Below are 14429 nucleotides of genomic sequence, written 5' to 3'. Positions count from 1 at the left end.
CAGCGCATCTCTACTGTTCTCGGCCTCTGCTTTTTGTCTGTTTTCTACCAAGCGCGAAAATGTGAATTTCGCAATTCATTTAAAGTGTCCAAAACTGAGATCAGGCAGGAACAAGCTTGCCCTCAACATCCATAATTTAATATTTTTGGCAACAGAACGAACTAAGGATACTCTTGTATAACGCGTGCCCTGAATAACTGCGCAGTAAAAATCAATAACTAAGTAGCACGCATCGATACATAAATGTAAAACGCCCCAGATAAAAAGGAAGATGTCCGACGAGGAGGAGGATTCCGTGTCCGAGGGCTTCTCGGCCAGCGAGGATGAGTGGAAGCCGAGCAAGGACGCCAAGGGAGGAGAGTCCTCCGACGACGATGACAGTGATTACGATGAGCTGCAAGCGGAGGGAGGAGCAGCGGGCTCCAGTGGACGATCGTCCGCTGTAGCGGGAAAAAGAGGGTGAGAACGGGATAAAGGCACCATTGGTCTGATAGATTTTTAAATTGTCATTCCACCTCCTCCCCAGCAGCGATCACAAGCCGCCAAGTGGCATTAAGGGCTCTTCGGTGAAGAAACGCAAGCCCACTGGTCAATCACTTCGCTCCAAGCTGTACAACAAGTACCGACCGCCTCCAAAGACCTTTCAAACTTCTCCATCTCAACAGCAGGAGAACACTCCTCGGGCTTCGGGTTCAAAAAACGCCAAAACGCCCAATGAAAGCGGTGCACGGAATCAGCACGATCCTGCTGATTCCAGCAGCGAATCCAGTGTGGAAGACTACCTAGTAAATCCAGCCGATCTTGATCTGCACTCAACCTTCTTTGCCGCCGGCCAAAAAGAGAAGTCACCGGCGCCCCAATTTGATTGCAATGCGGGCATCACGAATCTTTCAGACTCCGGGTCAGAGGATAACAACGAGAGCAGCTTCGAGGATAAAGCAGGCAATGCCTTCGACTTTCGCGGTCTCCTGGAGAACGCAAACAGTTTGGAGCGCACTAGGGATGCTTTGAGCAAACGAAATGTCACGGCCACTCCGCCAAGGAGCCAGGCTGCCACCATGGATGTCAATGCGCTGCTTGCATTGGGCGAGAACCAAAACTACCAGAGTGTAGAGGTGGAGGAACGAGAGGGGAATCAACGTAAGAAGGCGGGAAGAGGAGCAACAGCAGCGCCGCCGACCCTGGATGAACCGTCGCGCCTCAGCAAGACGAAGTCGACGCGGATAAAGCGACACACCAAGACGCGACCCGTCTCCACTGTGGTTGCCAACGCTGGTGATACTGATGACTCCGATTTTGAGGAAGTGGCAGGTAGGCGAAAATGCAAGTAGTTTGACAGCCAGACTCCCGGAAGAGATGGCGTTGGCAGAAGGCAGTCGAGCATGCTTATCCAAGTTGGTTGTGGCGCTGGCATTTCTGGTATCTGATGAACAAAAATAAGCTTCCAAATTGCTCTGTATGAGACTGTGTAGTTTTGTTTGTACTGCGTTTATTTGTCGATGTGAAAAGGTAGAAATTACTAACTTACCTGTGCAGCTGCGGTCCAAATAAGAGCATGATTTTATATAGTGTTCGGATATATACAACTTCTTTAAAGAGTTTACATTGTATTATTTTATATAATAATTTGTATTGCAATTTCCGTTTAGATTTATCATATTCTAATGTATTATCACAATTGACACTAACAATCTCGTCATATTTATCAAACTATTACACAAATTCTAGAAGTTAAAGGACAATGCTTTTATTTTTACCGCAACTGTATGCTAGAATGTACATTTGGAACAGCCGCGTCAAAATAATGGTCATGAATCTACAATATACCTATTTACTGTAACATATTGTTAGTCGATTAGACTGAGAAACTAGCGTATGAGATGCTGCAGACGCTTATCTAGAAACTTGGCTTACTAACCCATTAACCAGGCCATGAGGTCGTTGTATTTGGCAAATGTTTCAATGCAAAATTTGTATGTTTATCCCGAATTTGGGAGATGCCAAGACAAAATCAAGATTCCTGCGGCATTTGCTACACAGTTGTTCGCGAGAAGAATAATTAAAGTCTATACAAAGATCAAATGGAAAGTCTATCACAAAAGCTTGTTAAAATCTTTTTTAATGTCAAAGAAATCAAATCAAATAAACATTTTTGCACTAGCTTAAGCTCAATCTGCGTGTTAAACGGATGAAAAATAAAAATCATAAACTCAATGTCTACCGAATTCTGAACGTGGTTTAAATGTTTGCACACACACCGAATAATAATATGTTAAAGAACGATATTTTACTCAGAAAATGCATTTACTTTTATTTATTATGTGAGTTTTTTACATTTGATTTGCCACACAAAAAACACGTTTAAGTCCATGAGAATCCAGTTAACCAAATCAAAATGAGATACAAAAGGATTTTAATCGCAGCCCAGTAATAGAAATAATAATTTGTAAGTGCTAGTCAAATGTCCTAGTCAACTATTTGTGTAATTACTTTATGGCAATGGCAAGTGTTTCAAAGAAATCAACAAGTAGCTAATGAATTAGAACTGATGTTTAACGAATTTACTTTAGCGAAATTGTATTCACTTAATATAAACATCTGCATGCAGAGTTTTAAATCTAATTTAATAATGATATACTCCAATAATGGATGCAATAAATCAAATGAAACTCGTAATTTTAGCGCAATTTAGTGAATGTTGATTGTAATTAACTCGATAATTAAAATTTAAAATGCACTTTAAATGATATAAATAAATAAATGCAAATGTTGAAAGGAATCCATGCTCTCTGTCTGGGTATTTTCTGACTGCCTTCCCTGCTCAATCCTCCCACATAATCATTGGCGCTGCACTTGCTAGTATTAACACTTTTACTACCGATCATTTTCGAGTATCATATATTTCACCTATGTTTTCGTTACTTATATTTACATAAATCCCTCCGGTTAAAGAACTCTTCCCATCACAGTTTACCATTCAGTTCAGAGTCACATCATCATCCCGATTTGAATTCCACTTGCAGATGCAGATCTATCCAGTGACCAGGACGATGACGGGACGCCAAACATCTCAGGGGATCTGGAGATCCACGTGGGACTGGAAGGGCTCCGTCCCACGAAGGAGCAAAAGACCCAGCACGAACTGGAGATGGCTCTAAAGCGTCGCCTCAACAAGGACATCAAGGACCGTCAGCTTTTGCTGCACAAAGTCAGCCTGATGTGCCAAATAGCTCGCAGTCTAAAGTACAATCGCCTGCTTGGCGAGTCAGATGCCCTGATGCAGGCTGCCCTTAAACTCCTGCCAAGTCGAAACGCCTATCCTACGGAACGAGGCACCGAACTTAAATATCTGCAGTCGTTTGTCACCTGGTTCAAAACGGCAATAAAGCTGCTGAGTCCCAATTTATATTCCGAGCAGCCGACAGCTACCAAGAAGGCCATATTGGAGGCTTTACTGGAGCAGATCAAGCGCAAGGAAGCCCGCTGCAAGCAGGATATGATCTTCATATTCGTTGCTCTTGCACGGGGAATGGGAATGCACTGTCGTCTAATCGTGAATCTCCAGCCAATGCCACTGCGTCCGGCGGCCAGTGATCTGATTCCCATCAAACTTAGACCAGATGAAAAGAACAAAAGCCAGGAGGTGAAATCGGAAGAGGAAAGTGAGGATGAGAAGCCTAAAAAAGATAAAAGGGCTAAGAAGCCGGCAGATTTGAAGCAGGAAAAAGTAAGCAGTAAGTCAACTATTTCTAAAGAGGCTGACAAGAAAATCAATAAGACTAAACCAGTCAGTAGATCAACAACAAAGGGTTCAGAAAACACGAAATCCAGTACAGTTCAAAAGGATAAAAAAGAGCAAAGTCTCTCATCAAAATTGGTTGAAAGATCAAAACATCAAAAAGCCCATACTTCCAGCAAATCGGACACTTCTTTTGAGGATAACCCAAGTACTTCATCAAGCTCAAAATGTTTTCAGGAAGAACATTCAGAATTGGGTTCATCCAAAAAGTTGATAAAACCTACTCTTTCCTCAAAATTAGTTGTAAAATCAAAACATCAAAGTTCATTTAGTTCCAATAAATCTGATACTTCTTTCGAGGAGAAACCAAGTACCTCGTTTAGCTCCAAATCTTTAAAAGAAGAGACAGCTAAATTAAGTTCATCCAAAATCTATGACAAAAAGGCGTCAAACCCGAGTGTGTCATCCCAGTTAGTTGGCAAATCCAAACAGCAAATACCTTCAAGTTCCAACAAATCGGATACCTCTTTCGAAGAAAAGCAAAGTACATCGAAGGAAACTACAGAAACAAAAACAAAAGCACAGTCGTCCCTCCTAAAAAGGGTAACCACTCAAAACATTTCTGAAGCAGGCGATAGCAAGAAATCGAAAATGGCTCCTGTGGAAACTTTCTCCCCAGTGGCAGGTCGTACACGTAGAGCCTTGGTGAAACCCAAAACAGAGGAGAAACCTCATGTGGTTGGGTCACCAGTAATACCTAAACTGATGCTGTCCAAAGTGAAACAGCTCAATGCCAAGCCTAGTGATACGGAAAACGCTAATCCTGCGGAGAAACATTTACAGGAGCAGCACCGCACACGGGAAACCCGATCGAGGAGCAAGTCTCCGAAAGTCCTTATATCACCTAGTTTCCTTCGAAAGAAATCCGTCGAAGCCGATTCCATTTCAGCACCACCAAAGCGTCAAAAGGGCCAAGAAACTAAAGCGCAAATTTCGCCAAACTTTCTGTCCGAAGCTTCACAAGTTCGCCAGCTACGAAGCCGTGGTCATAAAGCCAGTACTCTAGCCATTCCGCAATTGGATGGCGGTGACGATGTGCCGCTACCGAAGAAGCGCCTAAGACTGGAGAAGTTGAAAAGTTCACAAGATTCCGATGATGTGTTTGAACCCGCCAAGCCGGTGAAAAAGGCTCCTGTACTGCCCAAGTCAGTACAAAATCTGCGAAAGGATCGGCGAGTGATGTCCACAGATGATGAGGGCGGTACCAAGCTCAAGCGGCGGGCGGATGCCTCCGACATGTGGGTGGAAGTGTGGTCAGAGGTGGAGGAGCAGTGGATCTGTATAGACCTCTTCAAAGGCAAGCTACATTGCGTGGACACAATAAGGGTGTGTATTTATTCTGATAGATTCATTGTCTTTCATACAGTAATTGTTTTTAATCAATGTAGAAAAATGCGACACCGGGTCTAGCCTATGTCTTCGCCTTTCAGGACGATCAGAGTCTGAAGGATGTGACCGCCAGGTACTGCGCCAATTGGAGCACCACAGTGCGCAAGGGGCGTGTGGAAAAGGCGTGGCTAGATGAAACTATTATCCCATATCTCGGACGCCGCACGAAGCGCGATATAACAGAGGATGATCAGCTGCGCCGCATTCACTCCGATAAACCCTTGCCAAAGTCCATTTCCGAGTTCAAGGACCATCCGCTGTACGTGCTAGAGCGGCACTTGCTTAAATTCCAGGGGCTGTATCCGCCAGATGCGCCCACACTGGGCTTCATCCGTGGTGAAGCAGTGTACTCCAGGGATTGTGTGCACCTCTTGCACTCTCGGGATATCTGGCTTAAGAGTGCACGCGTGGTGAAGCTTGGCGAACAGCCTTACAAGGTGGTCAAGGCGCGTCCAAAGTGGGATAAGGTATGCTGTGCAATATTTTTATTAAATACATCTGTGTTTTACTTTACTGTGTTGAACCTTACAGCTCACGCGGACTGTTATCAAGGACCAGCCACTGGAAATCTTCGGCTATTGGCAGACTCAGGACTACGAGCCTCCCACTGCAGAGAATGGAATTGTGCCGCGAAATGCCTACGGCAATGTAGAGCTTTTTAAGGCCTGCATGCTGCCAAAGAAGACAGTGCACTTGAGATGTAAGAAGAATTTCGTTTTACCGATTCATTATAATAATCTCGACATTCAATTACAGTGCCTGGATTGATCCGCATCTGTAAGAAGCTGAATATTGATTGCGCCAATGCAGTGATAGGCTTCGATTTCCATCAAGGCGCTTGTCATCCCATGTACGATGGCTTCATTGTTTGCGAGGAATTCCGCGAAGTGGTTACTGCCGCCTGGGAAGAGGATCAACAGGAGCAAGCACGCAAGGAGCAGGAGAAGTACGAAACACGCGTGTATGGAAACTGGAAGAAATTGATAAAGGGTCTCCTCATTCGCGAGCGACTCAAGAAAAAATATAACTTTTGAAATTTTCGTGCTCTGATTTATGTTTGTATTATTGTTTCGTTTAAAGACATTTTCATATTTTTGTATTTGAACCCTAATTTGATTCCAATAAAGTGTACACGTGCAGTTGTTTAGAATTTGTTTATTAATCAATTGTTTAAAAGTTGTTTTTTCGTAAATTTACATAGCATATTCGTTAACTTTACTTCGAATTTTTGGATTCAATTTTAATTTACAAAATTATTTTGTATTCAGAGTACGTTGAGAGATTTGTAAGATACAGAACGTTTGAGATAATAGGATTATGGTTATTTGGGTTACAGATCCGTGAATTTATTTTCATAAATTAGTATTTAGGCGCGATTTTAAATCTAAAATATAATTTTTACAACAGCATGGAATGCATAAGCAGACTAGAGAAATAAAGCAATTTTTAGCCAAACAGCTTGCATTTGATCGTTTGGCATAAGTGCAGATAAATATATAAATAAATAAAAAATAAAACCTTAATACAAAATAAGAAAGTACAAAATCCGTATACGTACAAAAAAGAAGACTTTGGTTTACATTCTGCCATCCACCTTTATCAAGACAAATCTGAGCAATCGACTTTGAGTTCACTTTCATTAAATGTTGAAATTTAAAGGATGAAGTGTGTGCATCGAGGGCAAGGAGTTACGTTGGCTCCAACGTTTCTGTTAATGCCATTATGATAAAATTGTTAAATGTAATGGTTTTCTCGTTTGGTTGAAATGGTGATGAAATTCTGCATCAGATATTAGTGAAATTTCAGTAAAGAAATGTGTATTTAAGCAGTTGCCAAACTGTGAGAACACTAAGGTTTCATGGAAGCGGGTAGGATTACAGGCCCGTTAAGCCGGCATTGATGAAGTCAGGCTCGCACCCGTGGAACCAGTGGAAACAGGGCCGCTGGGCGATCTCTGGCGCTGTGGGCTGCTTTGTGCCTTGAGGTAGTCCACGAACATTCGTCTAGCCTGATTGAGAACTCGAGTGACGTCGTGTTTCCTTACCATTTTATCAAAGTGCATGGCTATCTCGTTGTAGTCCATGCCTGCCTTCATGATCGTGTTTCGGTGCTGTAGTAGAAGTGTGAGACAGAGAAACATGAGGAATGCATTACCACCACCGAATTCTGTAGGCGGAGGTAATGCAGCCGCAGTGGTGTTCACTCCACTGACTCCATTGAGATGGTTTGAACGCTGGGGGGATCGCGTATAGGCGCTCTCGTCATCTGCATTCGTAGCGATCTCCACCAAAGGCGATACCTCCACTAGACTAGGCTCAGTGGAAATAGGCAGAATGACCTCCGGCAAACTGTTGCTGTTGCGCATTCCCAATGGACTGTGTCCATCTAAAAGTTGGCTTTCGTCGATGAATGGATTAAAGGTATGCGACTCGTTTTGCTGAACGCTGTTACTCTTAGCCGCCAGTCGCTGTCGACGTCGCATATGTAGCTCACTGACATCGGGACAGGTAATGATCTCGTTCTCCTTGAGATCCTCCACTAAGTCCAAGGCGTCCTTGTCGAGTTTCTCGTACTCGATGTCATCCCGTTTCTCGCTCTCCGTAAAAGGCAGCCCAAAAACTTGTCGATCTAGATTCTCGGCCTCTAGGCGCAGCTCACGCGTTATGGCCGTCGTCATGGGATAGTACTCTTGGTCGGGGTCCTGATCTTGATCCGGTGTAATTGAATCGTCTGGGTCGCATGGGTGATTGGTCTCCAAATCTAGCTGTAGATTGTAGCTGCTCAGTTCCTGTGCCTGCTGAATGGCAGTGGCCGCCGTGGATGCACTCCAACTGGTTTCCGGAAGAGAGGATGAATCAGATTCGTCCAGGGAACTGCCCATCCCACTCTTAGTTAGCTGTACCAAGGGCTTAGTAACCGAAGTTGGACCTGCTGTCTGTTGCGGTTGAGTGGCAAATCGATCGGATATACGATTCTTATTAATAGTTGCAAAATTTAGGAATTCATTGAAGTTTTTTACAAGCTTTGGCGGTATCTTCCGATCTCCATCATCTTCCCCTTCACCATCAAAAGAGATACCGATACGACTGCTTGCCGCCAGCTTTTCCTTGAGATCCTTAAAATGACCACCGCTAGTGGTGCTTACTCGCTTCATACTTTCACTCACTTGACTAGCATTAGTAGCAAGTTGTTTGGCGATGATATTGCTCACGGTCAAAATGTTTTTGTGCTGCAGCTTAGCCTTCCTGTCACTGGGGAACTCGTCCAGATTCGAGGAAGACGAACTACACAGAAAGGCTCGTCCTGGTGAAACAGGAGGTGTGGTTTCACTTTCTGGTGCTCTCTGAGCATCATCCTTAAACGGATTTGTCTCCAGAAAGCTTGGCGACTCCTTCCTATCAAATACATCATCATCTTCGGTTTCCTCGCCGGCGGAAAAGTCCTGCTCCGACTGGACATTCTTATTATCCAAGGCGCCCTCGATCAGCGCCAGCATTTTTGACTCGTCCAAACTTTGATGAACCTTGGCCGAAGTGCGTCTGTGCCGGCGTGCTGCGGCTGTCGCAAGACGTGACATATTGTCGTCCAGGCTGTGATTCAGCCGTTTTGTATTGTCCAATGCATGACTGGTTCCCACGGAAGAACTCAGTGAGCTCAAAGAGGCTGAAGAGCTCTGACGGCGCAAAGCGCAAACCTTTGTGTAGGGGCTCTCGCGCGGTTTGGTCAGCAGATAGGAAGGACTGGTCGGTGTAGCGCTGTAAGAGCTGGAAAAGGTGCTGGCGCTATTGGGCACTGAGGCTTCAGAAATGGGTACAAATTCCTGTAAGAAAACATGGCGATTAGACATTTATCAAATCCCTTTGGGTATCGCACTAACCTTTTCAAAGAGCGGCAGCTCCTTCTCCCCATCACATCGATAGCGAAGTGAGCTCCACTGCACCTCCAGCATGCGAAGGGCATCCTCAAAGGGAAATTCCCGCTTTAACTCCAGGAGCAGCCAACGGTAACAGAAAAGCAGGTCGTCCGCCTGCTGCGATTTGAGGTACTCCCAGAACTCCGGATCGTAAAAACTTAGCGCCTCCGTTAGGTGAGCAAATTTCTGAGTCATTGCAATTCCATCCAGCATGAAGTTTCCACGCATTCTTGCCATTATGGCACAAAAGCATATGTAGGCCTGTGCCTCGTCGTTCATGGTAACCAGTAGCGGGGAAGCAATGTCCGACATGCCTTGACAATACGAGACCGACGGATGGTTCAGTGCATATGTGGTGAGGATATTGAAAAGCGCAGCGATGTTCTGATTGTCGTCGCTGCCTGCATAAAATGGATGCAGTCGGTCCGTGCGCAGAACATCCTTCTTCACCATGCTGGTTACGTAAGCCAGTTCGCCAGCCACACTGCCTCGCTTCACGGCGGCTTTCCATGTGTCTCTCAGACGACAGTACTGCTCGGACTTGCGGCGCATGAACTCCATGCGCTGGTGTCCATCAAGGGCCAGTCCGATAGCGCCACCAGGATAAACGTTAAGCAAATGTTTCCACACAACGCGCCGCAAACTCGGGTCAATGCCTCCTAGGAAGATGACCCTATGCAACTCGTCCTTGCGTTGAATCTGACCCAGTGCGTCCAGAAAAAGTCGGAACTCGCTGTCGCACATGGGCGGACGTGGCGGTAGGTTGGCCATATGCTCCTCGGACAAGTTAAACGCTTTCTGCACTATGGAGAAGGTTTTCTCCATCTGATTCAGAATGGAGCTGCCCAGTTTGGTCTGCATGTGTTGCACATATTTCTGGGAGACTCCTAAGGACTGCAGTGGTGACATTAACTCGCGGGCGGGTACAAAAGGTGCAGGTGTTGCGGGAGTTGGCGCTCCCGAGGTGGATCTACCCGGGGAGGCCTCTGTCTCACACTCCCTGACCACCGTAAACGGCTTCACATCGATCTGCAGGGTGAGGCAAGGTTCTGAGGCCGTCTGAATGGAAATGTTGTGAATCCGCAGAAAGGCGGCATCCAGGTCCCAGTCGGAGCGCACGGCCAAATAGATCTCGTTGCCCGCCGGATCAAAGGCCTTGTACTTAATGGAGAAGTCCGACTTCACGTCGAAGGCCTTGGCCAGCAGGGAGTACAGAACCTCCAGCGTGGTGATCTGCGGGTCCACTGAAAACTTCCGCCACTCCGGTCGTGCAGTGGGTTCGCATTTCTGTGGGCGAATTGAAAAAGTTAGATTGAGGAACACAAACTCCGCAGCCCTTTTGTTGTCTCGCCTTCTGGCGACCTTTCACTTGCCTTCACTTTCACCCGAACAGCCTCCCGGGGACAAATGCCAGCCATGTTTTCCGAGTCTGATCTGGGACACGACTAACTCAGTTCCATTATATCTCTGGGCGATTGCAGAATCGTAAGTATTGCCCAAAAATAAAACAATACAAAAGAAGGAAACTGAAATCAATCGACTTGATTTCAATCATCGGTTTCAGTGTGACCGCCCAAATTATGAAATACACAAAACAAAAATGTTTACAATTATTAATTTAAATATTGAAGTGAAGTCAGCTTTCCGTTTACAATATTAGGGAAATATGTGTACACGGTACTTTGAAAGTAAGCTTTTCAAAAAAATTAAATTAATTACTTTCATATATTTTCAATTCACGTGATGCTTTGCCTTACGTATGCATGGTAATTCTGTTGCCAGAGATTCTTTTCAAAAATTTTATATAAACCAAAAACGTACTAGTGGTCTCTTTTCAAAAATTATTTGTGTATTTTCCTATATCATTTTTTTTTCCTTTATAATTAAATCTCTTTTAATTTTGAATTGCAAAGCCAAAAACTTATTGGGCAAAAAATCACGATGTATAAGTTCACCGTCAGTCACAGTTTTGCAACTGATAAACTCAGTATTTTCGGTATTTATCCTCCGCAGCCTTGGCAATTTTTAGCGTTTTTTCTGGAATTCCCGATAATCTTGTTCCGTTTTGCGCCAACGGGCACACTGCTTCTTGTATGTGTATATAAATACAAGAAGATTAGTGCAAAATTGTTGTTGTTAGTTATAGTTTTTTGGCCGCCGTGTGCTAGCAAATGCATTTTATGCCCCGGCCCGCGCACTTTGGCACTACATGTTAACGGATTTCAGGCCGGCGTGGAACGAATTGGGCTGGAAAGCGGTGCGTAACGGCGGTCGTCAGGAGACTTGGGTGTGTATACATGTGTATGTGTGTTACGGGCGTGTTTGTGACGTAGGCAAGCAGTAGCAGCGAGAGAGCGAGCGAGATTCCGTAGAATCCGAAAACCATCCGATATCGTTGCTCCCAAGCCGGCTTTGATGGTTCGGCAGGGGGGTGGTGGCTGTTCAGGGGGCGGGGGAGGAGCTGGCGGATCCAGTGGAGCCAGCGATAAGCCCGCAATTGAGATAACTCTGCCCCAATTTGCGAGACACTATAGTGTGTTTATCTGTCCAATTGTACTTCCTATGTGTAAGCATGTGTGTGTGTGTGTGTGTGTGTCTATGTGTGTGCGACTGTGTGCTGCAAGCTCTTCACTGATAAATTCTGCCTCTCCACTTATTTTCTCGCTTTTTAGCAACGAGCTGATGACAATGTAAGTGAAATTATTATGCAAAATAATGTTCTTAGCTTCCGCCGTCGTTCGAGCTCTATATGGCCACCAAATTGCCTGTGCCTCTGACTGTGCCTCCGTATGCATATGTACCTACATATGTATATTCGTACATTCATGTATCACTTACGCGCCTTCACACGACGGCGTTCTTATATCATAAATTGATATGTTAACTGCAAACTGTATTACAATGGCTTTATTATCTGGAAATTCACTGACCCTGCCCTGAATCTCGCCCAGCTATTCTTATCGATATGCTTATTTGAAAGAGCTCGTCAACTCTACTTGAACTGTTTTTCAGATTGGCTAAGGTTTAATGGATGACACATCAGCACCATGGGAAAGTTACTATCAAAAATTTTCGGCAACAAGGAAATGCGAATTCTCATGCTCGGACTGGACGCGGCTGGAAAAACAAGTGAGCATATCAAAAGGATTCTCGAATTCGATTTTGGACCTGATTAGAGCCCATTAGTTAGTTATTTCCTAAGCGGAAACCAAACCTTTTATATCAGTACAGTGCCATAGAATAATATAAACAAGTTATTCCATGGCGAGTCATGTATTATTATTGTTTATTCTTATTGCACTTCAACAAAATGTAAAATTAAATCTTAACTTTACTTTAATTTCGAAAAGACCTCTTGTCAGCTTACTACGTAGACAATTGAGACAGTACTATCAGTAATCGAATTCGAGCTAGTCGCTATTTTGTTTATTCATCGTTTGCATTTCTAAACTAATCTTATTATTTTCCATCCACAGCGATTCTGTACAAACTGAAACTCGGCCAATCTGTTACAACGATACCCACTGTGGGCTTTAATGTGGAAACCGTCACTTATAAGAATGTCAAGTTTAATGTGTGGGACGTCGGTGGGCAGGATAAGATTCGACCGCTATGGCGACACTATTACACGGGTACACAGGGTCTGATCTTCGTCGTGGACTGTGCGGATCGGGATCGGATAGACGAGGCGCGCACGGAGCTGCATAGGATAATTAACGATAGGGAGATGCGCGACGCCATCATACTGATATTTGCTAACAAGCAGGATCTGCCTGATGGTTAGTATAGTGCTTAGCCAATTGTTTCAATCCGCTTATCAAATTGTTCTCTTGCAGCAATGAAACCCCATGAAATCCAGGAAAAACTAGGTTTAACTAGAATAAGAGATCGCAATTGGTATGTACAACCATCATGTGCCACATCCGGCGATGGCCTGTCCGAGGGCCTCATTTGGCTAACGTCGAACCATAAGTTATGAGAATCGTAATCGAGCATTTTCTTATATGTATGTATATGGCATGTATTATTCAAAGCGAAGCAAAAGCGAAAAATATTCTATTTTATTTATACAAAGGAAAACCAACCGCAAGCGCATAGTAAAAGCCCAATTCGTAAAAACGAACGTACATAAATTACAAATGTTAAAAATGGTATATAGAAGTCAGATATATATAGTAATTATATATACTCTCAATTAACCAACCAATATTCTCACTAGTAAAAATACACATACCTACAAAATAAAAGAAGCATCAACGTAAGCAGCCGGTAAATATCCGTAAAGTAAATTATGCGTGAAGCACAGAGACATAAAGCAAAACATCAACGGAGATTAGCCTTAAGTAAGTTTTTCTTGTAAATTATATTGATGAGACACGTAAGCAATAAGTTGAAAGCTTGTTTATTGCAACTGTTACTATATTTGACTTGAGCAAGGGTGTAACGAGTCTTAAATAAATTGTAAATAAATATTCAAATTAAAGCCCATATACAACAACAAACGAAATAAAAGAAAACACCGAACAAACAATTGAACAAACCTATAGATTGCTATTTAGATTAAAACTGAGTCTTCAAAATATAATGAAATAGTAACTGTGCCTTCCTCAATGTGTGTGTCTATGATCCCTCATTATTTTCCCCCATTCCAACAGCTAATTTTCTCAATGTGTTATTCTTCGGGACGAAGAAGAAAGGTCTCTGGATTTGCGAGCAAGCCATTCTGACTTCAGTGTCAAACGCATTTGGTTTGTATTGTGCGCTCAATTTGAAAAGTAAACATGCCACATTCAGTGCCGTAATTTGGAGGGTAAATGAGCCTGGCTATACCTGAGTCTGAGTATGATTTGTGCAACAAGGCGTTCTCAAATCTACTATTGTTTCGCAATCATCCCCGAGCTGGCGGAGATAGTTTTAAATATTGTGCTAAAAACTCTACCTTACATTATTAAATGTTAAAAAGGTTTAAAAGTATTTTTCTTTATAAACCATTTTTGTATATATATTATTTTAGCATTTATATAAGTACGAATTAAAGTCTTCTTAAATGAAAACAAAATAGAACGGCGCAGTAGACTTTATCGCTATCATCAGCTATCGGATACCCTTTTTTCACTAAAGAGCGTGTGATGGAGATGCCGACTTCCCAAACGAGCGCCACCTAGCGGCAGTTTTAGAACACTAGTACAGCTTAAAATGTAAAATTATCAGTACTTTTTTATGCAATGAAGTGGGTCGAGCTGTTTTAGTGTTTCTTCTCCCCCCGGATGCGGGGTATCTCGACGTTGCGTGGTCTCATTAATATTTGATTCACGAAAATAGCAGGTA

At 43.6% G+C, this 14429-nt stretch overlaps 3 protein-coding genes across 9 annotated transcripts; 2 read left to right on the top strand and 1 right to left on the bottom strand.

The window, feature by feature from the left end:
• The first annotated feature begins 12 nt into the window (after positions 1 to 12).
• On the top strand, positions 13 to 6350 carry LOC120447005 (DNA repair protein complementing XP-C cells homolog). Of its 2 annotated transcripts, none has more exons than XM_039628311.2 (6): positions 13 to 459; positions 527 to 1311; positions 3024 to 5125; positions 5188 to 5655; positions 5720 to 5888; positions 5945 to 6350. In XM_039628311.2, exons 1-6 carry the CDS (start codon positions 272 to 274, stop codon positions 6220 to 6222), a joined length of 3990 nt encoding a protein of 1329 aa, XP_039484245.1. In that variant the 5' UTR covers positions 13 to 271; the 3' UTR covers positions 6223 to 6350. The 2 variants fall into 2 exon arrangements, with proteins under 2 accessions (XP_039484245.1, XP_039484246.1); XM_039628312.2 differs by having other exon boundaries at positions 14 to 459; positions 530 to 1311.
• Positions 6351 to 6435: 85 nt separating this feature from the next.
• LOC120447006 lies at positions 6436 to 10659 on the bottom strand. The gene is made up of 3 exons (XM_039628313.2): positions 10475 to 10659; positions 9066 to 10388; positions 6436 to 9008 (listed from the first exon to the last, which is right to left on the bottom strand). The coding sequence occupies exons 1-3, from the start codon at positions 10517 to 10519 to the stop codon at positions 7074 to 7076; spliced, it is 3303 nt and encodes a 1100-aa protein (XP_039484247.1). The 5' UTR covers positions 10520 to 10659; the 3' UTR covers positions 6436 to 7073.
• A 503-nt stretch (positions 10660 to 11162) lies between these two features.
• LOC120446082 (ADP-ribosylation factor 6) lies at positions 11163 to 13712 on the top strand. 6 transcript variants are annotated; one of them, XR_005615820.2, is made up of 6 exons: positions 11164 to 11388; positions 12114 to 12230; positions 12578 to 12880; positions 12938 to 13107; positions 13177 to 13252; positions 13321 to 13712. XR_005615820.2 is itself a non-coding variant. In XM_039626867.2 (5 exons), the coding sequence occupies exons 3-5, from the start codon at positions 12149 to 12151 to the stop codon at positions 13078 to 13080; spliced, it is 528 nt and encodes a 175-aa protein (XP_039482801.1). In that variant the 5' UTR covers positions 11163 to 11388; positions 11774 to 11791; positions 12114 to 12148; the 3' UTR covers positions 13081 to 13712. The 6 variants fall into 6 exon arrangements, 4 of the variants coding, with proteins under 4 accessions (XP_039482801.1, XP_039482802.1, XP_039482800.1 ...); XM_039626867.2 differs by adding an exon at positions 11774 to 11791 and having other exon boundaries at positions 11163 to 11388; positions 12938 to 13712; XR_006356468.1 differs by having other exon boundaries at positions 12938 to 13252.
• The last annotated feature ends 717 nt before the right edge of the window (positions 13713 to 14429 follow it).

This window comes from Drosophila santomea, chromosome 2R (assembly GCF_016746245.2).
Source record: "Drosophila santomea strain STO CAGO 1482 chromosome 2R, Prin_Dsan_1.1, whole genome shotgun sequence".
In the NCBI taxonomy this organism is placed as follows: Eukaryota; Metazoa; Arthropoda; class Insecta; order Diptera; family Drosophilidae; genus Drosophila; species Drosophila santomea.
This window is presented reverse-complemented; position numbering and strand designations above follow the sequence as displayed.